At 50.1% G+C, this 26,906-nt stretch overlaps 1 protein-coding gene across 1 annotated transcript in view; it reads right to left on the bottom strand.

Moving 5' to 3' along the window:
* LOC132574914 (zinc finger CCCH domain-containing protein 3-like) overlaps nucleotides 1-26,906 on the bottom strand; it is a 173,690-nt gene that overhangs the window by 71,664 nt on the left and 75,120 nt on the right. The window contains exon 3 of the mRNA XM_060243164.1: nucleotides 19,244-19,428. Within this exon, the coding sequence (XP_060099147.1) occupies nucleotides 19,244-19,428 (185 nt within the window). The remainder of the gene's footprint in view (nucleotides 1-19,243; nucleotides 19,429-26,906) is intronic.

Raw genomic sequence — 26,906 nt, forward strand, 5'->3', positions numbered from 1 at the left:
CGAGGGGACATTGTTCCATGGCATTCCTGCCCAAAAGGCCCAGCGCTAGCGGAACACCTCCACTTCCCCACTCCTCCACCTGCACCTGATGGAATGGCTTGGGGTCAGCCATAGCTCTCGTAGGAGTTGTCCTTGAAAGGGCAGCTGCTGTGAGAGCTCTCTCAGCCCCCACCTACCTCACAGGGTGTCTGTTGTGGGAGGGGGGGGGGAGAAGGTAAAGGAAACCGTGACCGCTCTGAGTCTCTGAGATTCAGAGTATTGGGGTAGCATATAAATCCAATATCCTCTTCTAAAGCAGAGCAGTATCCCAGAACTCTTCTTCAGGATAAGCCACACAAAAGACACACGCAAATGTGAGGGAGGGAGGGAGATACGTGTATTCTGTTTTGCACGTTAAAGGCCCCCGTCCACTGCACAGAGCAGTATTTTTATCCTCTCCTGTATCTTTTTCATTTAGCGTCCAGCCAGAAGAGCCTTGGCGAACTGAAAAACGTGCCCACTTAGCTGGCCTTTAGCAAGGTGTTGTGCGGCTCTCCCTCCTTGCGGTTAGGGAAGGCCTCAAAGCATGAAGGTCAAGGGGGGGGGGTCGTCCCCCCTTCAAGCAGCAGCTGCAAGATTCCTGCAGATGCCAACAGGAAAGAGCGGCGCCCCCCCTCCCCCTCGACCCACCAGTTTCTCCTGCTCAGTTTTATGTTCCTTAGCAGCATCTGCTTCGGCAGATCTTCGCCTCGGGAACGAGAGAGAGACCAGCTTGCTTTTCTCCCAAATACCTGACGCAGATGGCAGGAGAGATGCAACAGCCCCGTGCAGAGAGCAGGAGAAACCTCAGGCTCTCACGCTGCCGGGAGAAGAGAAGTATAGGCTCGCAATGTGTGAAGTCAGAGACATAAAACTGTGCTTACTTGAAGCCGGAGCCAGAGTTTTACTCCCCCGGCCCCGAAAGTGACTAAAGATTCACAGCCCAAACCTAAGACCTAGAGTGTGAAGCTCCATTTTCATTTTAAAAAATTCAACAAGTGTCTAGTCCTTGTTGTCAGGGAACACAAAGAAGAAGAAGATGACGAAGAAGAAGAAGATGACGAAGAAGAAGAAGATGACGAAGAAGAAGACCACAACAAAGAAGATGATGATATTGGATTTATATTCCGCCCTACACTCTGAATCTCAGAGTCTCAAAGCGGCTCACAATCTCCTTTACCTCCCTTCACACACACACACACAACAGACACCCTGTGAGGTAGGTGGGGCTGAGAGAGCTCTCCCAGGAACTACCCTTTCAAGGACAGAGTCTCAGAGCAGCCTACAATCTCCTTTCCCTTCCTCCCCCACAACAGACACCCTATGAGGTAGGTGGGGCTGAGAGAGTTCTCCCAGAAGCTGCCCTTTCAAGGACAGCTCTTGCAAGTGCCTATGGCTGACCGGAGGCCATTCCAGGAGCTGCAAGTGGAGGAGTGAGGAATCAAACCCGGTTCTTCCAGTTAAGAGTCCGCACGCTTGGAGTGAGATGGATAAACTAACAAGAATCTAAAGAGACTATGATTTGGAAGTTTATAGAAAGGAGTGGAAAAAGTTTAGAGGTTATGTAGAAAAACAATGGAAAATAAAAGGTCATTGGACAATTTTTTTAATAATGATTTAGTATTAGGAAAAAGAAGAAATATAAATCTAGGTTTATATGGTTTAAGGGTTTAAGGTTTATGTACTTTTTGTATTTTTATGTATTTTATTGTGTAATTATGAATGTATTTTAAACTGATCTTTGTTAGTTTTGATGTTACGTTAGTTTTTATGTTGTAAGCCGCCCTGAGCCCACCTTGGTGGGGTAGGGCGGGATATAAATCGAATAAAATAAATAAAATAAAATAAATAAATAAAGGGTACCCTTTAAGTGTTAGCATTTTAAGTTTATAACATCGGTGGGAGTCAAGTAATGGGGGGAGGGGGATTTAGAAAATAGCATATGGGAAAGATTAAAAAAAAAAGTAATTAATGGATATTATTTATTTATCTCACCCAATTCCGCAGGGCCTGTAAGACAGTCCTCTCCCGGCTGGCCCACAACTAACGGCCCTGTATACCGACTACTGAATACTGAATACTGTATACTGAATTTGTATCTGAAGCTGAATAGAGTGTAGCTCCACGACCGCTGTCTGCTTTAATGATGCATAGTTATAACAAATGTTTGATTTTAATTATATATTATGAAATGTTAATTTTAAAGTGTAATTTTATATTTTTATGTTAGCTTTATATATGTTGTAAGCCGCCCTGAGCCACTCGGTGGGAAGGGCGGGATATAAATCCCAGATAGATAGATAAATAAATAAATAAATAAAATATTTATTTATTTATTTATTTATTTATGATTTATATCCCGCCCTTCCCACCAAGTGGCTCAGGGCGGCTCACAGCATAAAATCCAACATAAAATTAAGTTTAGGCATTTGATACAGTTAAAACATTTAAAACATTAAAAGCAACAGAAGTCTAATAGAACCACACTTAGTTTCCTGTGCCGGTTAGTTATAAGCCAGCCGGAAGAGGGTTGTCTTACAGGCCCTGCGGAACTCAGCAAGGTCCCGCAGGGCCCGCACCTCTTCCGGCAGCTGGTTCCACCAGGAAGGGGCCATAACAGAGAAGGCCCACGTTACCATATGTTATTAATAAAATTCTTTAAAAAAAAAAAAAGAGTCCGCACACTTAACCACGACACCGAACTGGCTCTCTTGACGCATGCGTGAAACTGTCTTATGCTGAATCAGACCACCACCACCACCACCACCACCACCATCATCATCATCATCATTTGGATTTGCTTGATCACCCAGCCAAGGCCAGGCTCAGGGTGATGTACAACAGACGAAACAACGGTAGCTCTCCAGGGGTGGCCAACGGTAGCTCTCCAAATGTTTTTTTTGCCTACAACTCCCATCAGCCCCAGCCAGCATGGCCAATGGCTGGGGCTGATGGGAGTTGTAGGCAAAAAAAAACATCCGGAGAGCTACCCTTGGCCACCCCTGCGATATACAATCAAAGTGCCAAGTAGATGAAGAAGATAGAAGATATTGGATTTATATCCCGCCCTCCACTCCGAAGAGTCTCAGAGCGGCTCACAATCTCCTTTCCCTTCCCCCCCCACAACAGACACCCTGTGAGGTAGATGAAGATATTGGATTTATATCCCGCCCTCCACTCCGAAGAGTCTCAGAGCGGCTCACAATCTCCTTTCCCTTCCTCCCCCACAACAGACACCCTGTGAGGTGGGTGGGGCTGGAGAGTGCTCTCACAGCAGCTGCCCTTTCAAGGACAACCTCTGCCAGAGCTATGGCTGACCCAAGGACATTCTAGCAGGTGCAAGTGGAGGAGTGGGGAATCAAACCCGGTTCTCCCAGATAAGAGTCCGCACACTTAACCACTACACCAAACTGGCTCAAGTAAAAACATTTCAAAAAACCCTAAATCAATAAAACTCTAAAGCCCATGATGGCGTCCCGCTCGTTAAGTTCTCCTTCTGAACTATGAGAGTATATAGCGGGGAGGGGGGATGGAGGAAGACTGCTGAAGGGGGGTGGGCAGAAAGGAAAGGGAGGTGCCGGCCCGCTGCTGACTTCTGCTTGTTCGGACTGTACTCAGACCGCCTGAACGAGATCTCATTTGCTGGGCAAACAAGTGAACAAGTGGGCTGAACCTGGGGACTTTCTGCAAGGCCTGTATCTCCAGTTAAAGGGACCCAACAGTAGGCCCTGCGAAATCGAAGACAGTTCCACAGGGCTTGGATGTTATCTTACAGAGTGCTCCATCAGTCCTTCTAGATCAGCTCTGCATACAAAGCAGAAGTCTTTGACTTAGAACTGATAAAAGGAAGTCCTTCTTCACTCAAAGGGTGATGAACACATGGAATTCACTGCCACAGGAGGTGGCGGCGGCTGCAAGCATAGACAGCTTCAAGAGGGGTTTGGATCAACATCTGGAGCAGAGGTCCATCAGTGGCTGTTAGCCACAGCTTATTGTTGGAACTCTCTGTCTGGGGCAGTGATGCTCTGGATTCTTGGTGCTTGGGGGGCACAATGGGAGGGCTTCTGTTGTCCTGGCCCCACTGATGGACTTCCTGATGGCACCTGGTTATTTTGGCCCCTGTGTGACACAGAGTGCTGGACTGGATGGGCCACTGGCCTGATCCAACATGGCTTCTCTTATGTTCTTATGGAACACTTTGCCTGGGGCAGTGATGCTCTGTATTCTTGATGCTTGGGGGGGCAACAGTGGGAGGGCTTCTAGTGTCTTGGCTCCACTAGTGGACCTCCTATGGCACCTGGTTATTTTGGCCACTGTGTGACACAGAGTGTTGGACTGGATGGCCCATTGGCCTGATTCAACATAGAATCATAGAGTTGGAAGGTACCCCAGGGTCATCTAGTCCAACCCCCTACACAATGCAGGAAACTCACAAACACCTCCCCCTAAATTCACAGGATCTTCATTGCTGGCCATCTAGCCTCTGCTGAAAAACCTCCAAGGTAGGAGAGCCCACCACCTCCCGAGGAAGCCTGTTCCACTGAGGAACCACTCTAACGGTCAGGAAGTTCTTCCTAATGTTGAGCCGGAAACTCTTTTGATTTAATTTCAACCCACTGGTTCTGGTCCTACCTTCAGGGGCCACAGAAAACAATTCCACCCCATCCTCTAGAATAGATGACAGTCCTTCAAATCCTTGAAGATGGCGATCATATCACCTCTCAGCTGCCTCCTCTCCAGGCTAAACATCCCCAGCTCCTTTTACCTTTCTTCATAGGACTTGGTTTCCAGACCCCTCACCATTTTCGTCACCCTCCTCTGGACCCGTCCCAGCTTAGAATAACAGAATCCTAGAGTTGGAAGGGACTTCTAAGGTCCAACCCCCTGCACAAGGCAGGAAACTCACAAACCCCTCCCCCGAAATTTACAGGATCTTCATTGCTGTCAAATGGCCATCTAGCCTCTGTTGAAAAACCTAGAATCCTAGAGTTGGAAGGGACCTCCAGGGTCATCGTCCAACCCCCTGTGCAATGCAGGAACCTCACAAACCCCTCCCCCTAAATTCACAGGATCTTCATTGCTGTCAGATGGCCATCTAGCCTCTGCTTCAAAAACCTCCAGGGCAGGAGAGCCCACCACCTGGCTTCTCTTCTGTTCTTACACCCTCTCCGAGCCACAGCCCCCGACCATAAAACTGTGAGCTGCCCTGAGCCTGCTTTGGCAGGGAGGGTGGGATATAAATCGTATAAACCTAACCTAGCCTAACCCTAAAACGCAGAGAGGGGGCAGAACGTCTTGGAGAATCAAGCATTTTAAGCTCCGGTGCAAGCTATTTACCTGGAAGGTGAAATATGGAAAGGCACATGACCTGTGGCCTAACCTAAAACGCAGAGAGGGGGCAGAATGTCTTGGAGAATCGAGCATTTTAAGTTTGCAATGCCCAGAAAGAGGGTGTGCTTTCGGGGTCCCCTCTAGAGCTCACTGTCTCCCCTTCCCTCCCCTTTCCAGCTTAGCCAGGGGACTCACAGTTGCCACGCCCCGCTCTTTCTTTCTCCGTTTGTCTCTCCTACCCCAAAGCACAATTTCGAGTGTACGGGAAACTGGACTCACGGCAGAGAGTCTGCATGCCCCTTGCCATCTCAACCTGCGCTGCGTGCTGCCCTGATGCCAACTGGGCTCTCCAGCCATTTCCAGGCCACGCCGGGGGCACAGCCAGACGGCCCCTCCATGTGCCGGCAGCCACTTCCAAGGTGCACTTTCAGACAAGCTTCTTGGTCTTTGAATGCGGCTTCTGTGTCCCAGAAGCTATTCAGTTTCACGTAGCAGGAGGGACAGTGGATCTGTGGTACAGCATCTGCTTGGTAAGCAGGAAGTTCCAGGTTCAATCCCCATCATCTCCAACTAAAATGGGTCCAGGTAAATAGGTGTGAAAAACCTCAGCTTGAGACCCTGGAGAGCCGCTACCAGTCTGAGCAGACAATGCTGACTTTAGGGGAGGGGAAGGGGCTCAGTGGTAGAGCAGCTGCTTGGTAAGCAGAGGGTCCCAGGTTCAATTCCCGGCATCTCCAACTTAAAAGGGTCCAGGCAAGTGGCGTGAAAAACCTCAGCTGGAGACCCTGGAGAGCCACTGCCAGTCTGAGTAGAATATACTGACTTTGATGGACCAAGGGGGGTCTGATTCAGTATAAGGCAGCTTCATAGGTTCATGGGGAGGGACGGTGGCTCAGTGGTAGAGCATCTGCTTGGTAAGCAGAAGGTCCCAAGTTCAATCCCCGGCATCTCCAACTAAAAAGGGTCCAGGCAAGTAGGCATGGAAAACCTCAGCTGCAGACCCTGGAGAGCCGCTGCCAGTCTGAGTAGACGATACTGACTTTAGGGGAGGGGAGGGGGCTCAGGGGTAGAGCAGCTGCTTGGTAAGCAGAGGGTCCCAGGTTCAATCCCCGGCATCTCCAACTAAAAAGGGTCCAGGCAAGTAGGCATGGAAAACCTCAGCTGCAGACCCTGGAGAGCCGCTGCCAGTCTGAGTAGACAATGCTGACTTTAGGGGAGGGGAGGGGGCTCAGGGATAGAGCATCTGCTTGGTAAGCAGAAGGTCCCAGGTTCAATCCCCAGCATCTCCAACTAAAAAGGGTCCAGGCAAGTAGGCGTGAAAAACCTCAGCTTGAGACCCTGGAGAGCCGCTGCCAATCTGAGTTGACAGTATTGACTCTGATGGACCGAGGAGGGTCTGTTTCAGTATAAGGCAGCTTCATATGTTCATATATATGTAGCAGGGCCCGCATAAGACCAGGCTCTGAGTGCCACCTAGCTATCCCCTCTGCTGGCTCACGGAGTGACAGGACCAGTTGGGGAGGGGGGTCACCCACACGATGCCGGAGGATGTTCCAGGCGGGCCTCAGATGTGCTTTTGGGTGGGGGGGGGGGGAGAGGCAGCGGCACTCGCAAGTTCTTCCCGCGGCCGCGGAAGCGGTAAACAAAAACAGGAGCGCTGCACATCGATGCGTTTCTCCAAAGCGAAAGTGTTTTGAGCGTGCTCAGCGGAGCCGTTAAAAAAGACTGGAGCGAGCATCTTCCATTAACGTTACGACCGTGAAATATGACAATAAAATGATAGCCGTATGGTCGCAAATTTGCAGCCCCGCCGAGTTGCCAGGGGTTTATCCTCACTCAAACGTGCAGAGAGCTGTAAAATGTTTACAGAAAGGGCCGTTTGCCACCATAAAACCCTCTTTCCTCTCCTAAACAAGGCTGAGCGGAGTCATTTACAAACCCCGGAACGTTCATCGGGGGAGAAGGGAACATCTGTTCTCTCCAGGAGCCCGCAGTGATCTTCTCGAACAAATTAACTAAAATGGGTGCTTTCTAATTAAATTAGCACTCGATTGGAAGGGCCCCCGCCTTGGTGCGCTCAGCTGCAATTAGCACGCGGAGGACCGTTTGCTCCGGTGCAAGCTATTTAACTGGAAGGTGAAATATGGAAAGGCGCGTTACCTGCGGACGGTCACTGAAGCTGCGGGAGCCATTCTCCCGCGCTCGCCCCCGCCTACGGCGACACGGTGAGGCAAAGGATCTGACCCTGCTCCCCCCAAAAGGGGAAGAGCAAATGGGGTGGGGTGTGTGTGTGGGGGGTCAGAGTAAAGCACAAAACGGTTACCTTGGAGCAATGAGAAGTGCTTGGTCCTCTCTCCCAGACCAGGGAAGCTTGGGCAGCCAGATCCAGGAAGGTCATGAACGGCCATGAGGAAGGCTAGGAGCTGTAACAGCTAAGGAGAACCTCCAGGCTGAGAGGCAGTCTACCTCTTTTTTATTCCCAGCATGCAGGAGAAAGAGCATGCTGTCTTCATGCGCGGCTTGGAAGAAGAAGACAACTGCAGATTTATACCCCGCCCTTCTCTCTGAATCAGAAACTCAGAGCAGCTTACAATCGCCGATATCTTCTCCGCTCACGACAGACACCCTGTGAGGTGGGTGGGGCTGAGAGGGCTCTCAGAGCAGCTGCCCTTTCAAGGACAACCCCTGCCAGAGGCTGACCCAAGGCCATCCCAGCAGCTGCAAGTGGAGGAGTGGGGAATCGAACCCCCTTCTCCCAGATAAAAGTCCGCACACTTCACCGCTGTACCAAACTGAAGAAGAAGAAGAAGTTGGATTTATATCCCACCCTTCACTCTGAATCTCAGAGGGCGTTTTTGCACTGACCTTAATCGGCAGCGACGTCCCTCTTCACCGCGCAGGATCTGCGCGGATTTCGCACCAATTGCTGCGGAGCACCCGGAAGAGCCGCAAAGTCCCGCGGCTTTTGCGGCGCAAATGAAAACTGGTTTTTGGCGGTTTCCATTTGCGCCGCAAAAGCCGCAGGACTTTGCGGCTCTTCCGGGTGCTCCGCAGCAATTGGTGTGAAATCCGCGCAGATCCTGCGCGGTGAAGAGGGACGTCGTTGCCGATTAAGGTCAGTGCGAAAACGCCCAGAGTCTTGATTCCTCCCCCACAACAAACACCCCGTGAGGTAGGTGGGGCTAGGGACAGAAAAAAAGCTAAAAGATCAGCAGCAACACTACTACATGTTCAGAGTGGTGGTAGAATCATAGAATCAAAGAGTTGGAAGGGACCTCTAGGGTCATCTAGTCCAACCCCCTGCACAATGCAGGAAACTCACAAACACCTCCCCCTAAATTCACAGGATCTTCATTGCTGTCACATGGCCATCTAGCCTCTGTTTCAAAACCTCCAAGGAAGGAGAGCCCACCACCTCCCGAGGAAGCCTGTTCCACTGAGGAATCGCTCTAACGGTCAGGAGGTTCTTCCTAATATTGAGCCGGAAACTCTTTTGATTAAATTTCAACCCATTGGTTCTGGTCCTACCTTCAGGGGCCACAGAAAACAATTCCACCCCATCCTCTACATGATAGCCCTTCAAGTACTTGAAGATGGTGATCATATCTCCTCTCAGCCGCCTCCTCTCCAGGCTAAACATCCCCAGCTCCTTCAGCCTTTTTTCATAAGACTTGGTCTCCAGACCCCTCACCATCTTCGTTGCCCTCCTCTGGACCTGTTCCAGCTTGTCTATATCCTTCTTAAAATATGGTGCCCAAAACTGAACACAAGACTCCAGGCGAGGTCTTACCAGAGCAGAGTAAAGCAATACCATCACATCATGTGATCTGAACACTATACTTCTGTTGATACAGCCCAAAGGGAACAGACTGGAGGCCCTCCAATGGAGGGGCCATGCAGTTGGAAGGGGGGGGGGGTTTGAAAGGATGGGCCTGGGCCCCCCAGGCCCCACTGTAGCTATGGGCCTGGGGCTGAGAGAGCTCTCACAGCAGCTGCCCTTGCAAGGACAACTCCCAAGGTCATTCCAGCAGGTGCAAGTGGAGGAGTGGGGAATCAAACCCGGTTCTCCCAGATAAGAGTCCACACACTTAACCACTACACCAAACTGGCTCTCCCTGTAAGATACCTAGATGCTTCATAATGAAGACCAGAGGCTGGACTAGGTGGGTCTGCGGTTCAAGGCAATGGCACTCTGCTGTGTAACCCCCTCCCCTATTTTAGGTGTAAAACTATCCAAAATCCGTATCAGCTGAAGCTTGTAAGAAGTGAGATCGCTGCTGGGAGAATCCTCTCTGTTCCCTCATTCTTGCGCCCTTCTTCCACCAGTGCCAGATCTGTTCCCTTGCCTTCTCTCAACCCACTCAGCAACTGAGCTGTACCAAAATGTATCATGATCCTTGGCCTAGTGCAGCCTACAGGCTCCAGGGAAGCCTGCATTCGAGTAGCCAACTGGCCTATATTTCCCAAGATCCCTTCTGTCTCTCTGATTGGGTGGGCAGAAGTTTAGGAGGGAAAAACTTGCCCAGTGGAGAACAGAGGGGTGGGACCTGAGAGGAAAGAATAAAAAAGGACTAGCTAGAGGGGGAAGTGTGTTCTCTTTGGAAAGGCTGAGCTGGAGAGAGGCTGCAGCAGGAGAGTTCCCTCATCCAAAGAAGGGTGAGTCAGTTGGAATCAGAAGGAGAGACCATTTAGTTAGTTGAGTCAGGGCTTCTATTTTCTTTGGAGTACCTTTGCTGCTCTTTCCTTGTTTACTGTTGCACTAAATAATTAACACCCACTTGTCTGTTCTTGAGCATTTACAATAAACTTATTATTGTTATACTGCCTGGATCCTCAAGGCTCTTTAGTCACAGTTAAAAGGTACTTGCTGAGAAGGTAGACACACAAGGCCAGGGGAGTACTCTGGGCCCTCCCAGACAGATCCATACCAGAATGGTGGCAGCCACTGAAGGCCTCCCCTGGTCCCTTGCTTGCAACACAAGCCAACAGGCATAACCAGTGGCATTTCAGCTGCTCTTACAATTCATGGATTACCTGAGATGAGAAGCTGGTTCAGGAGCCTACTCCCTAGGTTACAAGAGCTGTGGTCAAAACCAAGATTCAAAGTGGTAGGGGGCGGGGGGGGGCACTTAGCTTCATGCTGAAGAGAAGCAGATCTTCCCGGGAAGGGCCAACAGCTTGGCCAACACCCCAACAGGTCAGCCATCGGAGTGGGGGCCCAGCATCCGAAAGGGACACTCCCTTGGCTGCCCAGTACTCACAAAATGGCTGCCAAAGCTTATCTGAAGTCACACAGGGAAGATCTTTAGAAAGGCCAGAGAAAGTCCAAAAGGGTGTTGAACACCGTTCCCTCTAAGCTGAGTTAGTGTGAGCTAGCTCAGTTTTTTAGCCTTCTGCTCACATATTTTTTATCTGAGCCCAGGAAGGATGACCCCAGAGCACGCTAATTTATGCAGTAGCTCACAACTTTAATGCCAGTAGCTCACAAAGTACAATTTTTGCTCACAAGACTCCGCAGCTGAGAGGGAACATTGGTCTGTTCTTACCAGCAGATACGCTTCCCTTTCCCCACGGTCTTGTTGTTATCAGAGCTGTTCTGTAAAACTTCCAGGTGACCCCACCTGTCGAAGCCCATCCTCAGAAGGGGAAGGAGGTTGTAGACAGGGGTGGGATTCTAGCAGGAACTCCTTTGCATATTAGGCCACACACCCCGATGTAGCCAATCCTCCAAGAGCTTACAAAAAAAAGCCTTGTAAGCTCGTGGAGGATTGGCTACATCAGGGGTGTGTGGTCTAATATGCAAAGGAGCTCCTGCTAGAATTCCACCCCTGGTTGTAGACATGCCTTCCTCTGACGTTTATAGCAAAACATCCTCGATGGGGTAGAGACAATGCAGAAAGGGCACTTTCTTCATAGGGAAAGTGTTCTAACCCTTGAATCATTCTAGTTGCCTTTTTCTGCACTTTCTCCAATGCTATAATATCTTTTTTGAGGTGCAGTGACCAGAATTGTATACATTCGGAGTACTGCGTACAATTCTGGTCACTGCACCTCAAAAAAGATATTCCAGCACTGGAGAAAGTGCAGATAAGGGCAACTAGAATGATTAAAGGGTTGGAACACTTTCCCTATGAAGAAAGGTTTAAACGCTTGGGGCTCTTTAGCTTGGAGAAACATCAACTGCGAGGTGACATGATAGAGGTTTACAAGATTATGCATGGGATGGAGAAGGTAGAAAAAGAACTACTTTTCTCCCTTTCTCACAATATAAGAACTCGTGGGCATTCAATGAAATTGCTGAGCAGTCGGGTTAGAACGGATAAAAGGAAGTACTTCCTCACCCAAAGGGTTATTAACACTTGGAATTCACTGCCACAGGAGGTGGTGGCGACTACAAGCATAGACAGCTTCAAGAGGGGACTGGATAAACATATGGAGCAGAGGTCCATCAGTGGCTATTAGCCACAGCGTATTGTTGGAACTCTCTGACTGGGACAAGTAATGCTCTGTATTCTTGGTGCCTGGGGGCGGGAGGCACAGTGGGAGGGCTTCTAATGCCCTGAGCTCACTGATGAACCTCCTAATGGTACCTGGTTTTTTTGGCCGCTGTGTGACATAGAGTGTTGGACTGGATGGGCCATTGGCCTGATCCAACATGGCTTCTCTTAGGTTCTTATGTGTGACACAGAGCGTTGGACTGGATGGGCCACTGGCCTGATCCAACATGGCTTCTCTTAGGTTCTTATGTGTGACACAGAGTGTTGGACTGGATGGGCCACTGGCCTGATCCAGCATGGCTTTTCTTATGTTCTTATGTGTGGCACAGAGTGTTGGACTGGATGGGCCATTGGCCTGATCGAACATGGCTTCTCTTAGGTTCTTATGTGTGACACAGAGTGCTGGACTGGATGGGCCACTGGCCTGATCCAACATGGCTTCTCTTAGGTTCTTATGTGTGACACAGAGTGTTGGAGTGGATGGGCCACTGGCCTCATCCAGCATGGCTTCTCTTATGTTCTTATGTGTGGCACAGAGTGTTGGACTGGATGGGCCATTGGCCTGATCGAACATGGCTTCTCTTAGGTTCTTATGTGTGACACAGAGTGTTGGACTGGATGGGCCACTGGCCTGATCCAGCATGGCTTCTCTTAGGTTCTTATGTGTGGCACAGAGTGTTGGACTGGATGGGCCACTGGCCTGATCGAACATGGCTTCTCTTAGGTTCTTATGTGTGACACAGAGTGTTGGACTGGATAGGGCATTGGACTGATCCAACATGGCTTCTCTTAGGTTCTTATGTGTGACACAGAGTGTTGGACTGGATGGGCCACTGGCCTGATCCAACATGGCTTCTCTTAGGTTCTTATGTGTGACACAGAGTGTTGGACTGGATGGGCCACTGGCCTGATCCAGCATGGCTTCTCTTATGTTCTTATGTGTGACACAGAGTGCTGGACTGGATGGGTCACTGGCCTGATCCAACATGGCTTCTCTTAGGTTCTTATGTGTGACACAGAGTGCTGGACTGGATGGGTCACTGGCCTGATCCAACATGGCTTCTCTTAGGTTCTTATGTGTGACACAGAGTGTTGGACTGGATGGGCCACTGGCCTGATCCAGCATGGCTTCTCTTATGTTCTTATGTGTGGCACAGAGTGTTGGACTGGATGGGCCATTGGCCTGATCGAACATGGCTTCTCTTAGGTTCTTATGTGTGACACAGAGTGTTGGACTGGATGGGCCACTGGCCTGATCCAGCATGGCTTCTCTTAGGTTCTTATGTGTGACACAGAGTGTTGGACTGGATGGGCCACTGGCCTGATCCAACATGGCTTCTCTTAGGTTCTTATGTGTGACACAGAGTGTTGGACTGGATGGGCCACTGGCCTGATCCAGCATGGCTTCTCTTAGGTTCTTATGTGTGACACAGAGTGTTGGACTGGATGGGCCACTGGCCTGATCGAACATGGCTTCTCTTAGGTTCTTATGTGTGACACAGAGTGTTGGACTGGATGGGGCATTGGACTGATCCAACATGGCTTCTCTTAGGTTCTTATGTGTGACACAGAGTGTTGGACTGGATGGGCCACTGGCCTGATCCAACATGGCTTCTCTTAGGTTCTTATGTGTGACACAGAGTGTTGGACTGGATGGGCCACTGGCCTGATCCAGCATGGCTTCTCTTATGTTCTTATGTGTGGCACAGAGTGTTGGACTGGATGGGCCATTGGCCTGATCGAACATGGCTTCTCTTAGGTTCTTATGTGTGACACAGAGTGCTGGACTGGATGGGCCACTGGCCTGATCCAACATGGCTTCTCTTAGGTTCTTATGTGTGACACAGAGTGTTGGACTGGATGGGCCACTGGCCTGATCCAGCATGGCTTCTCTTATGTTCTTATGTGTGGCACAGAGTGTTGGACTGGATGGGCCATTGGCCTGATCGAACATGGCTTCTCTTAGTTTCTTATGTGTGACACAGAGTGTTGGACTGGATGGGCCACTGGCCTGATCCAGCATGGCTTCTCTTAGGTTCTTATGTGTGGCACAGAGTGTTGGACTGGATGGGCCATTGGCATGATCGAACATGGCTTCTCTTAGATTCTTATGTGTGACACAGAGTGTTGGACTGGATGGGCCACTGGCCTGATCCAACATGGCTTCTCTTAGGTTCTTATGTGTGACACAGAGTGTTGGACTGGATGGGCCACTGGCCTGATCCAGCATGGCTTCTCTTAGGTTCTTATGTGTGGCACAGAGTGTTGGACTGGATGGGCCATTGGCCTGATCGAACATGGCTTCTCTTAGGTTCTTATGTGTGACACAGAGTGCTGGACTGGATGGGCCACTGGCCTGATCCAACATGGCTTCTCTTAGGTTCTTATGTGTGACACAGAGTGTTGGACTGGATGGGCCACTGGCCTGATCCAGCATGGCTTCTCTTATGTTCTTATGTGTGGCACAGAGTGTTGGACTGGATGGGCCATTGGCCTGATCGAACATGGCTTCTCTTAGGTTCTTATATGTGACACAGAGTGTTGGACTGGATGGGCCACTGGCCTGATCCAGCATGGCTTCTCTTAGGTTCTTATGTGTGGCACAGAGTGTTGGACTGGATGGGCCATTGGCATGATCGAACATGGCTTCTCTTAGATTCTTATGTGTGACACAGAGTGTTGGACTGGATGGGCCACTGGCCTGATCCAACATGGCTTCTCTTAGGTTCTTATGTGTGACACAGAGTGTTGGACTGGATGGGCCACTGGCCTGATCCAGCATGGCTTCTCTTAGGTTCTTATGTGTGGCACAGAGTGTTGGACTGGATGGGCCATTGGCCTGATCGAACATGGCTTCTCTTAGGTTCTTATGTGTGACACAGAGTGCTGGACTGGATGGGCCACTGGCCTGATCCAACATGGCTTCTCTTAGGTTCTTATGTGTGACACAGAGTGTTGGACTGGATGGGCCACTGGCCTGATCCAGCATGGCTTCTCTTATGTTCTTATGTGTGGCACAGAGTGTTGGACTGGATGGGCCATTGGCCTGATCGAACATGGCTTCTCTTAGGTTCTTATGTGTGACACAGAGTGTTGGACTGGATGGGCCACTGGCCTGATCCAGCATGGCTTCTCTTAGGTTCTTATGTGTGGCACAGAGTGTTGGACTGGATGGGCCATTGGCATGATCGAACATGGCTTCTCTTAGATTCTTATGTGTGACACAGAGTGTTGGACTGGATAGGCCACTGGCCTGATCCAACATGGCTTCTCTTAGGTTCTTATGTGTGACACAGAGTGTTGGACTGGATGGGCCACTGGCCTGATCCAGCATGGCTTCTCTTAGGTTCTTATGTGTGACACAGAGTGTTGGACTGGATGGGCCACTGGCCTGATCGAACATGGCTTCTCTTAGGTTCTTATGTGTGACACAGAGTGTTGGACTGGATGGGCCATTGGCCTGATCGAACATGGCTTCTCTTAGGTTCTTATATGTGACACAGAGTGTTGGACTGGATGGGCCACTGGCCTGATCCAGCATGGCTTCTCTTAGGTTCTTATGTGTGGCACAGAGTGTTGGACTGGATGGGCCATTGGCATGATCGAACATGGCTTCTCTTAGATTCTTATGTGTGACACAGAGTGTTGGACTGGATAGGCCACTGGCCTGATCCAACATGGCTTCTCTTAGGTTCTTATGTGTGACACAGAGTGTTGGACTGGATGGGCCACTGGCCTGATCCAGCATGGCTTCTCTTAGGTTCTTATGTGTGACACAGAGTGTTGGACTGGATGGGCCACTGGCCTGATCGAACATGGCTTCTCTTAGGTTCTTATGTGTGACACAGAGTGTTGGACTGGATGGGCCATTGGACTGATCCAACAGGGCTTCTCTTATGTTCTTAAAGAGAGAGCAGCCTCAAACACTAGAAGTCACACCGAAAGTGAAGATCCTTGTGTTGTGGTGGCACCTGCTGCCAAAGCCACAAATATTAAAAATCTGCATTGCCAATCAAATATCCAGCAGCCAATCAGAAGCCTTGCTGGGCATGACCCTCACCCAGTCCCACCCACTTTCTAGAAATACTTGGAGGGCAACAGGGGCAGTGTTGGCAGAGCACCGTGGCATCCAAGGGTACCATGCCAGGGACTTGTGCCATATCAGCTTGTTATACCCAGGGCTGCTCCATGCATTTTAAGAAGGAGGGCTAAAGAAAAACAAAGGGAGAAAAAGCCAAGAGGAAAGTCGGAAGCTGCAGAACCGCTCGGCCTCTGAGCAGAGCTTCGTTTCCTTCACTATGCTTTCTCTGTTAGCTGAACAACGAAATGAAATCGTGGGGAAAAAAGTTACTACAATATTCGATCACCCACCCGAAATACATATTTTGCACTTAACGGTTTTCCGATGGAAGCTGCGTTTCAAGGATACAGACTCCTGGAAGAGAGCAAATGGGTCGCAGTATAATACTCCCCCCCCCCACCCACACCTCCCATGGTGGAGATATCTTGCCTTCAGTCTCCCGGTGGACAAAGCTCCTGCAACTGTTCCCCTGACCTCTTCACGCTCCATTTCAACTTCCAACTAATCGCTTCCCTGAAATGTTTTCCACTATCGAACACTCGCGTGAGCACGCAAGAAGCTGCCGTCTACTGAATCAGACCCAGGGGTGGAATTCTAGCAGGAGCTCCTTTGCATATCAGGCCACACACCCCTGATGTAACCAATCCCCCAAGAGCTTACATAAAAGAGTCTTGTAAGCTCTTGATGGATTGGCTACATCAGGGGTGTGTGGCCTAATATGCAAAGGAGCTCCTGCTAGAATTCCACCCCTGATCAGTCCACTGGTCCATCAAGTTCAGCATTGTCTTATCAGTCTGGCAGCTGCTCTCCAGGATCTCAGGCAGAGGTCTTCCCCATCACCTCCTGCCTGGCCCTTTTGACTGGAGATGCCAGGGATTGAACCTGGGACCTTCTGCATGCCGAGCAGAGCCTTGCTGGGCATGACTCCCACCCAGGTTTGGGGCTCTACCACTGAGCCCCAGACCTTCTCCATTAGTCTTCAGGGTCTCAGGCAGAGGTCTTCCCCATCACCTCCTGCCTGGTCCTTTTAACTGGATGTGCCGGGGATTGAACCTGGGACCTTCTGCATGTTGAGCAGTGGCTCTACCACTGAGCCCCAGACCTTCTCCATTAGTCTTCAGGGTCTCAGGCAGAGGTCTTCCCCATCACCTCCTGCCTGGTCCTTTTAACTGGAGGTGCCGGGGATTGAACCAGGGACCTTCTGCATGCCGAGAAGAGGCTCTACCACTGAGCCCCAGACCTTCTCCATTAGTCTCCAGGGTCTCAGGCTGAGGTCTTCCCCATCACCTCCTGCCTGGTCCTTTTGACTGGAGATGCCAGGGATTGAACCTTGGGACCTTCTGCATGCAAAACAGAGGCTCCTCCCCTGAGCCATGGCCTCTCCCCTACCACTAAGCTGCAGCCAAAGACTGGATATGAAAGCTTCCTCTGAGAAGCATCTGCTTTCCCTGTGAGCCACGGACCTTCCTCCAATCTTTGACATTCCCACATCCCATATTGCTGTTTTCATGGTCAACCACACAAAGATGTTGTGCTGAAGCTTGGGGGGTTGGGGGGACACAACCCTGCTGTTTGGGATGCAAGGCAAAGATAAATGTGGAAGCAGCTACATTATTTCCATCCAAACACTTCCTTTCTTCACACTCATGAACACATAAAGCTGCCTGATACGGAATCAGAGCATCTGGGTCTATCAAGGTCAGTACTGCCTACTCAGACTGGCAGTAGCTTTCCAAGGTCTCAAGTTGAGGTCTTTCACATCACCTACTGTCTGGCCCTTATAACTGGAGATGCCAGGGATTGAACCTGGGACCTTCTGCATGCCAAGCAGATGCTCTAACACTGAGCCATGGTCCATTTACATAGGTCTCTCGGGTCTCAGGCAGAGGTCTTCTCACATCACCTCCTGCCTGCTCCTTTAAACTGGAGATGCTGGGGATTGAACCTGGGACCTTCTGTACGCCAAACAGAGACTCTAGAACTGAGCTACAGCCCCACTTCATGGCTCTCCAGGGTCTTAGGTGGAGGTCTTTCCCATCACCTCCTGCCTGGCCCTTTTCAACTGGAGATGTCGGGGACTGAACCTGGGACCTTCTGCACGCCAAGCAGAGACTCTAGAACTGAGCCCCAGACCTTCTCCATTAGTCTCCAGGGTCTCAGGCAGAGGTCTTCCCCATCACCTCCTGCCTGGTCCTTTTAACTGAAGGTGCCGGGGATTGAACCAGGGACCTTCTGCATGCCGAGCAGAGGCTCTACCACTGAGCCCCACACCTTCTCCATTAGTCTTCAGGGTCTCAGGCAGAGGTCTTCCCCATCCCCTCCTTCCTGGTCCTTTCAACTGGAGATGCTGGGGATTGAACCTGGGACCTTCTGCATGCCAAGCAGATGCCCTAACACAGAGCCACAGACCCTTCTCAACATGTGTATTAACCTACCTTATATTGAATTTAATGGTCTGTCAAAGTCAGTATTGCTCAGCGTTGCCTACTCAGACTGGCAGCAGCTCTCTGGGGTCTCAGGCTGAGGTCTTTCATGCCACCTACTGCCTGCCTGATCCTTTTAACTGGAGATGCCCATGAGGATTGAACCTAGGACCTTCTAGATGCAAAATAAAGGCTCTTCTACTGAGCCACAGCTCCTCCCCTCAAGGTCAGTATTGTCTACTCAGACTGGCAGCAGCTCTCCAGAGTCTCAGGCAGAGTTCTTTCACGTCACCATGGGCCTTTGAACTGGAGATGTGAGGGATTGAACCTGGGACCTTCTGCGTGCCAAGCTGATGCTCTACCACTGACCCACAGCCTTTACCAGTTATGAAGCTGCCACATACTGCATCAGACCCTTGGTTCATCAAAGTCAGTACTGCCTACTCAGACTGGCAGCTGCTCTCCAGGGTCTCAGGCAGAGGTCTTTCCCATCACCTCCTGCCTGGTCCTTTTAACTGGAGATGCTGCTGGGGATTGAACCTGGGACCTTCTGCATGCCAAGCAGACGCCCTAACATTGAGCCATGGTCCATCTGCACAGGTCTCCAGGGTCTCAGGCTGAGGTCTTTCCCATCACCTCCTGCCTGGCCTCTTTTAACTGGAGATGCTGCTGGGGACTGAGCCTCCAGCCTTCCGTAGACAAAGCAGATGCTCTACCATTGAGCAACAGCCCCTCCCTTAAAGTCAAGGATGAGTCTGGAAAAACGTCTGGAGAACTAACCAGGATTGGAACTCTGAACTTCTGCTGCTTCTTCCCTGAGAGCTGCCAGAGAAAGAGGAGGTTCCCTCCTCCCATACCTGCCCAGGAGCCCGGCCAACCCACTGCATAGGTACCTGCTTCCTCCCTAGGCTTGTCCCGCTCCGGCTTGCGTTCTTCCTCGGTTGGAGAGGTGGAAGGCGACTGGAGAGAGATGAAGGAGGGCAGCTTGCTTAGCTTGCTGGTTTGAGAGCTGGCCTTGCGGCTCCAGACACCTCCCTCCTGCTCAGCGCCGGAAGGCCCCGGAGACTCTTCCACATCCCTGAAAAAGAGAGAAGCAAAAAATGCTAATGGAGAACTCTTGGGCATCACAGCAGGATTCTGCAGGGGGGAACACAGAGCTGCATAAGAACGTAAGAGAAGCCATGCTGGATCAGGTCAATGGCCCATCCAGTCCAACACTCTGTGTCACACAGTGGCCAAAAAACCCAGGTGCCATCAGGAGGTCCACCAGTGGGGCCAGGACACTAGAAGCCCTCCCACTGTGCCCCCCTTCCCCAAGCACCAAGAATACAGTGTATCACTGCCCCAGACAAAAAGAAGCCATGTTGGATCAGGCCAATGGCCCATCCAGTCCAACACTCTGTGTCACACAGTGGCCAAAAAAACTACAGGTGCCATCAGGAGGTCCATCAGTGAGGCCAGGGCAGTAGAAGCCCTCCCACTGTGCACCCCCAAAGCACCAAGAAGACAGAGCATCACTTGCCCCAGACAGAGAGTTCCATCAATACCCTGTGGCTAATAGCCACTGATGGACCTCTGCTCCAGATGTTTATCCAACTCCCTCTTGAAGCTGTCTATGCTTATATGAATATAAGAGAAGCCATGTTGGATCAAGTCAATGGCCCATCCAGTCCAACACTCTTTGTCACACAGTGGCCAAAAAACCCAGGTGCCATCAGGAGGTCCATCAGTGAGGCCAGGGCACTAGAAGCCCTCCCACTGTGCACCCCCCAAGCACCAAGAAGACAGAGCATCACTTGCCACAGACAGAGAGTTCCATCAATACCCTGTGGCTAATAGCCACTGATGGACCTCTGCTCCAGATGTTTATCCAGTCCCCTCTTGAAGCTGTCTATGCTTATATGAATATAAGAGAAGCCATGTTGGATCAGGTCAATGGCCCATCCAGTCCTACACTTTGTGTCACTCAGTGGCCAAAAAACCCAGGTGCCATCAGGAGATCCATCAGTGAGGCCAGGGTACTAGAAGCCCTCCCACTGTGTCACCTCTATGAGTTTGTGAAAGGAGGTTTATTACAAAGAAGATTTATTACAGCCCAAAATTGCAAATGCAATTTTGGGCTGTATCAACAGAGGTATAGTGTTCAGATCACGTGATGTGATGGTATCGCTTTACTCTGCTCTGGTAAGACCTCACCTGGAGTATTGTGTTCACTTTTGGGCACCACATTTTAAGAAGGATATAGACAAGGTGGAACGGGTCCAGAGGAGGGCGACAAAGAAAGTGAGGGGTCTGGAGACCAAGTCCTATGAGGAAAGGTTGAAGGAGCTGGGCATGTTTAGCCTAGAGAGGAGGCGGCTGAGAGGTGATAGGATCACCATCTTCAAGTACTCTAAGGGCTGCCCTATAGAGAATGGTGTGGAATTGTTTTCTGTGGCCCCAGAAGGCAGGACCAGAACCAATGGGTTGAAATTAAATCAAAAGAGTTTCTAGCTCTACATTGGGAAGAACTTCCTGACCGTTAGAGCAGTTCCTCAGTGGAACAGGTTTCCTCAGGAGGTGGTGGGCTCTCCTTCCTTGGAGGTCTTTAAACATAGCCATAGCTCTCGCAGAGTGGTCCTTAAAAGGGCAGCTTCCGTGAGAGCTCTCAGCCCCACTCACCTCACAGGGTGTCTACTGTGGGGGAGGAAGGGAAAGGAGATTGTGAGCTGCTCTGACATTCAGAGTGAAGGGTGGAGAATAAATCAAATATCATCATCATCTTCTTCTTCTTCTAGATTCAAGTCTAGTTGCACCAAGATTTTAGGGAGATAAGCTTTCAGGAGTCAAAGCTCCCTTGGTCTAAGGAAGACAAAATCTGAAAATCTTGCTGGAACATAATGAAGAAAAGTTAAAATGCCTGGGGCTCTTTAGCATGGAGAAACGTCGACTGCGGGGTGACATGATAGAGGTTTACAAGATTATGCATGGGATAGAGAAGGTAGAGAAAGAAGTCCTTTTCTCCCTTTCTCACAATACAAGAACTCGTGGGCATTCGATGAAATTGCTGAGCGGACAGGTTAAAACAGATAAAAGGAAGTCCTTCTTCACCCAAAGGGTGATTAACACGTGGAATTCACTGCCACAGGAGGTGGTGGCGGCCACAAGCATAGCCACCTTCAAGAGGGGGTTAGATAAAAATATGGAGCAGAGGTCCATCAGTGGCTATTAGCCACAGTGTGTATATGTACTGGATGGGCCATTGGCCTGATCTAACATGGCTTCTCTTATGTTCTTATGTTCAAAATGCTGAGCGCCAAAGTCTACCAATTGCAAGCCCCCCCTGCTCCTCCCCAAAAAATCCCACGCAGTAACGGTGAGAAAGAAACAAAAGTACATTCTCTGAGAGCCAGATAACACTGGGTGACCTTGGTACCGTCACGCTCACTGTCTCAGGACGGAAGTGATTGCTAAGTAAAGTAAAGACGTAACAGGCAAAAGGCATTCGGAAGCAAAGTGATAAGGCAAAGTTTGGACCCTTTGCAGCTACATCAGACATGGCAAGAGCCTCTCTTGACCCGTAACCCCCACCGGCAACAGGTTGCTGCTGCTGCTATCATCACTGTTAATATCAAACAAACTCTCAGTGCTAACAAGTTATTATACCTATTAAACAGTACACAGTTCTTTACAGAATCTGGACCAGGCCTTACAGGCTGTTGCGACATGGCTCAGACTGAGTGGGCTGAAGCTGAACCCAGCGAAGACAGAGGTCCTTTGTGTGGGTCGTGGTGCCCTGGGAGGGGAAATAGCTCTCCCGGCCTTCGACGGCGCGCCATTGAAACCAGCGCGCCAAGTGAAGAGCCTGGGTGTTTTACTGGAGCCTTCATTATCAATGGAGGCCCAGATAGCAGCCACTGCCAAGTCAGCATTCTTCCATCTGAGGCGGGCAAGGCAGTTGGCCCCTTTCCTAGACTTGGGGCTACCTTTGTGCCGGACCCGGAGGTTGCAGCTGGTGCAGAACGCGGCAGCCAGGCTGTTGTTGGGACTCCCGAGATGGGAGCACATACGGCTGGGGCTGCGTGGACTGCACTGGCTGCCAATTACATATCGGGTCCAGTACAAAGTGTTGGTCGTTACCTTTAAAGCCTTGTATGGCCGAGGACCGGCCTACCTGAGGGACCGTCTCTCCCCATATGAACCCCAGAGGGCACTGAGGTCAGCCGGAAAAAATAAAATGACTATCCCTGGGCCGAAAGAGATCAAGCTTCAGAATACCCGAGCACGGGCCTTTTCAGTCGCGGCCCCCGCCCTATGGAATCAGCTTCCTGAGGAGGTGCAGGCCCTGCGGAACCTTGATCAGTTCCGCAGGGCCTGCAAGACTGCCCTCTTTAAACGAGCATATACCGACTGCTGAATGGTTGTTAATTAAGGACCCGCCAACACATATGGCCTAGGACCTGCCTACCTGAAGGACCGCCTCTCCCCGCATGTTCCCCAGAGAGTACTGAGATCAGGAACACAAAATCTCCTGGTTATCCCCGGGCCAAAGGAAGCCCGCTTAAAATCGACAAGGGACCGGGCCTTTTCTATTATGGCCCCCTCCTGGTGGAACCAGCTGCCGGAAGAGGTGAGGGCCCTGCGGGACCTTGTCCAGTTCCGCAGGGCCTGTAAGACAACCCTCTTCCGGCTGGCCTATGACTAGCTGGTACAAGAAACTGAATGTAGCTATACTGGATGTCTGCTGCCTCAATGTTTTAAATGTTTAAATGCCAAATGTTTTAAATGTTTTAATGTTTTTAATGGTTTAATACTTAAATTTAAATGTGTTATCTTTAACCTCTATTTATGTTATATTTTTGTGTTGTAAGCCGCCCTGAGCCACTTGTTGGGAAGGGCGGGATAAAAGTCATTAAATAAATAAATAAATAAATAAATAAATAAATAAATAAATAAATAAATAAATAAATAAATAAATAAATAAATAAATAAATAAATAAATAAAAAAACACGGTCCTGTTCTAAGGACCTATGTCATCATGGAACTATTCAAACTGGCAGAAACGAGTGTCAGAACACCACCATTGCTGCCAGATCAATTTAAATTATGAATTTTAAATACATTAACTGGTTTTTAAATGATGTTTAAAGTTCTCATTGTTAAATTTAAAGTTTTTATATTTATTGCTGTATATGTATGAAATGTTGTTAGCCGCCCTGAGCCTGCCTAGGCGGGGAGGGCGGGATACAAATAAAATTTTACTTACTTACTTACTTACAGCTGTACAAACACTTAAATATTTTACCCAACAGCTTTTTGTTAAGACCAGTGCAACAGACACTTAACGATGGTACAAACAATATACCAAAAGGGCTGTGACGATGCTGTATGAGCATGTGACTCCAATATGGTTGCAGTGCTTGCACATTTTCTCAGTATTTGTCCCCCGATGGTATTGAATCATAGAGGAGAATCATAGAGCTGGAAGGGACATCCAGGGTCATCTAGTCCAGCCCCCAGCACAATGCAGGAAATTCACAAAAACCTTCCCCCAAATTCACAGGATCCTCATTGCTGTCAGATGGCCATCTAGCCTCTGTTTACAAATCTCTAAAGAAGGAGAGCCCACCACCTTCCGAGGAAGCCTGTTCCACTGAGGAATTGTTCTAACGGTCAGGAAGTCCTTCCTAATGTTGAGCTGGAAACTCTTGATTTAATTTCAACCCATTGGTTCTGATCCTTGGAGGTCTTCTGTGTGGTCATGCGACCCAGATCAAAGGTTTGCTCAATTTGTTAATTTTGCTATTCTGTCACTGGATCTTAAATTCATACCGTTTGGCATTCTAAACCACTGCCTACCAGCTATATATAGCCCTGCACACTACACCTGATTCCTCGTCTGATGAAATGTGCTCGGAGCAGACGAAAGCTTTCGTTCTGAATAAAACTCCGTTGGTCTTAAAGCTGAACTCAACTCCTGCTTTGTTTAAAAGACTATAGCCTTCCTTTGTTTTCCCTTTAGGTGCTCTGTATATCAGGGTATGTTTATAAGATGGTTCGTCTGAGAGCCTTTTGAATATTATAGAAGTTTGTTTTGTAAGTTTGTATAAGTGTATTATTGCTTTTTTTTTGGAGGTGGCCAGTTACCACGGAACCTTTGGGCTTTCTCCTGTCACCCACCTGGAGGGTGGCAACCCCACGCTTCACACAATCCCTTATTAGATGGGATCGCTCAAAGAGAAACGAAAAAAGACGGGAGATAACTGCTGGAGCAGTGACGAAGAGAAACAGTGAAGAGTTATGGGAAAAGGTTAGGATTGGGGGTGAGGGTGAGGAAGCCTGGCTGAAATGATTCGCCTGGAGATGAAAACGCAACCTGCAGAAATGTAAATGCCGTTCAACTTGCTTCTGCCCTTCCCACTGGCTCCCCCTGGATTTCTAAGACACAGCAAGAGCGCCCTCTTCAGGATGCCACTGGGTAATCAAGCCACGCAACAAGGATGCCCAGCCTCGGGGATCGTCTGTTTGCCAGACGCCCTTTTCCTTCGGACATGAGCCAAACCTCTACCTAAAGCATCTTCTGGGTGTCACGCAGAGCCTTCCTTATTCGGGCAGGCATCTAGGTAAGCAGGGTCGCTTGGGTGTCTAAAAGCGAATTATATATGCTTGAAAAGACTGCTCTTGTTGGATCTCTTTATGCCTTAAAGAGATTTGATTCCCCACTCCTCCACTTGCACCTGCTTGGAATGGCCTTGGGTCAGCCAGAGCTCTCTTATCTGGGAGAACCGGGTTTGATTCCCCACTCCTCCACTTGCACCTGCTGGAATGGCCTTGGGTCAGCCAGAGCTCTCTTATCTGGGAGAACCGGGTTTGATTCCCCCCTCCTCCACTTGCAGCTGCTGGAATGGCCTTGGGTCAGCCAGAGCTCTCTTATCTGGGAGAACCGGGTTTGATTCCCCCCTCCTCCACTTGCAGCTGCTGGAATGGCCTTGGGTCAGCCAGAGCTCTCTTATCTGGGAGAACCGAGTTTGATTCCCCCCTCCTCCACTTGCAGCTGCTGGAATGGCCTTGGGTCAGCCAGAGCTCTCTTATCTGGGAGAACTGGGTTTGATTCCCCCCTCCTCCACTTGCAGCTGCTGGAATGGCCTTGGGTCAGCCATAGCTCTCTTTTCTGGGAGAACCGGGTTTGATTCCCCACTCCTCCACTTGCAGCTGCTGGAATGGCCTTGGGTCAGCCAGAGCTCTCTTATCTGGGAGAACCGGGTTTGATTCCCCCCTCCTCCACCTGCAGCTGCTGGAATGGCCTTGGGTCAGCCATAGCTCTCTTATCTGGGAGAACCGGGTTTGATTCCCCACTCCTCCACTTGCACCTGCAGGACTGGCCTTGCGTCAGCCAGAGCTCTCTTATCTGGGAGAACCAGGTTTCATTCCCCACTCCTCCACTTGCACCTGCTGGAATGGCCTTGGGTCAGCCAGAGCTCTCTTATCTGGGAGAACCGGGTTTGATTCCCCCCTCCTCCACTTGCAGCTGCTGGAATGGCCTTGGGTCAGCCAGTGCTCTCTTATCTGGGAGAACCGGGTTTCATTCCCCCCTCCTCCACTTGCAGCTGCTGGAATGGCCTTGGGTCAGCCATAGCTCTCTTATCTGGGAGAACCGGGTTTGATTCCCCACTCCTCCACTTGCACCTGCAGGACTGGCCTTGGGTCAGCCAGTGCTCTCTTATCTGGGAGAACCGGGTTTCATTCCCCCCTCCTCCACTTGCAGCTGCTGGAATGGCCTTGGGTCAGCCATAGCTCTCTTATCTGGGAGAACCGGGTTTGATTCCCCACTCCTCCACTTGCAGCTGCTGGAATGGCCTTGGGTCAGCCAGAGCTCTCTTATCTGGGAGAACCGGGTTTGATTCCCCACTCCTCCACTTGCACCTGCTGGAATGGCCTTGGGTCAGCCAGAGCTCTGGCAGAGGTTGTCCTTGAAAGGGCAGCTGCAGTGAGAGTCCTCTCAGCCCCACCCACCTCACAGGGTGTCTGTTGTGGGGGAGGAATGGAAAGGAGATTGGGAGCCGCTCTGAGACTCTTGAATGGAGGATGGAATATAAATCCAATGAGAGCCAGTTTGCTGCAGTAGTTAAGTGTGCCGACTCTGATCTGGGAGAACCGAGTTTGATTCCCCACTCCTCCACTTGCACCTGCTGGAATGGCCTTGGGTTAGCCAGAGCTATCGCAGGAGCTGTCCTTGAAAGGGCAGCTGCTGTGAGAGCTCTCTCAGCCCCACCTACCTCACAGGGTTGTGGGGGGAGAAGATACAGGAGATTGTAAACCGCTCTGAGTCTCTGATTCAGAGAGAAGGGCGGGGTATAAATCTGCAGTCTTCTTCTTCTATGTCTTCTTAAAAAGGCTGTTTCTCTCCCTCCTCAGTTGAGTCATAAACCTAATGCAGTTTCATAGGGAGCCAGGCCGGCCTGCAGAAGAACAGCTAGAGAGACGGTTTGGTGTAGTGGTTAAACGTGCAGACTCTTATCTGGGAGAACTGGGTTTGATTCCCCACTCTTGCTGGAATGGCCTTGGGTTAGCTATAG

Source organism: Heteronotia binoei, chromosome 7 (genome assembly GCF_032191835.1).
Source record: "Heteronotia binoei isolate CCM8104 ecotype False Entrance Well chromosome 7, APGP_CSIRO_Hbin_v1, whole genome shotgun sequence".
In the NCBI taxonomy this organism is placed as follows: domain Eukaryota; kingdom Metazoa; phylum Chordata; class Lepidosauria; order Squamata; family Gekkonidae; genus Heteronotia; species Heteronotia binoei.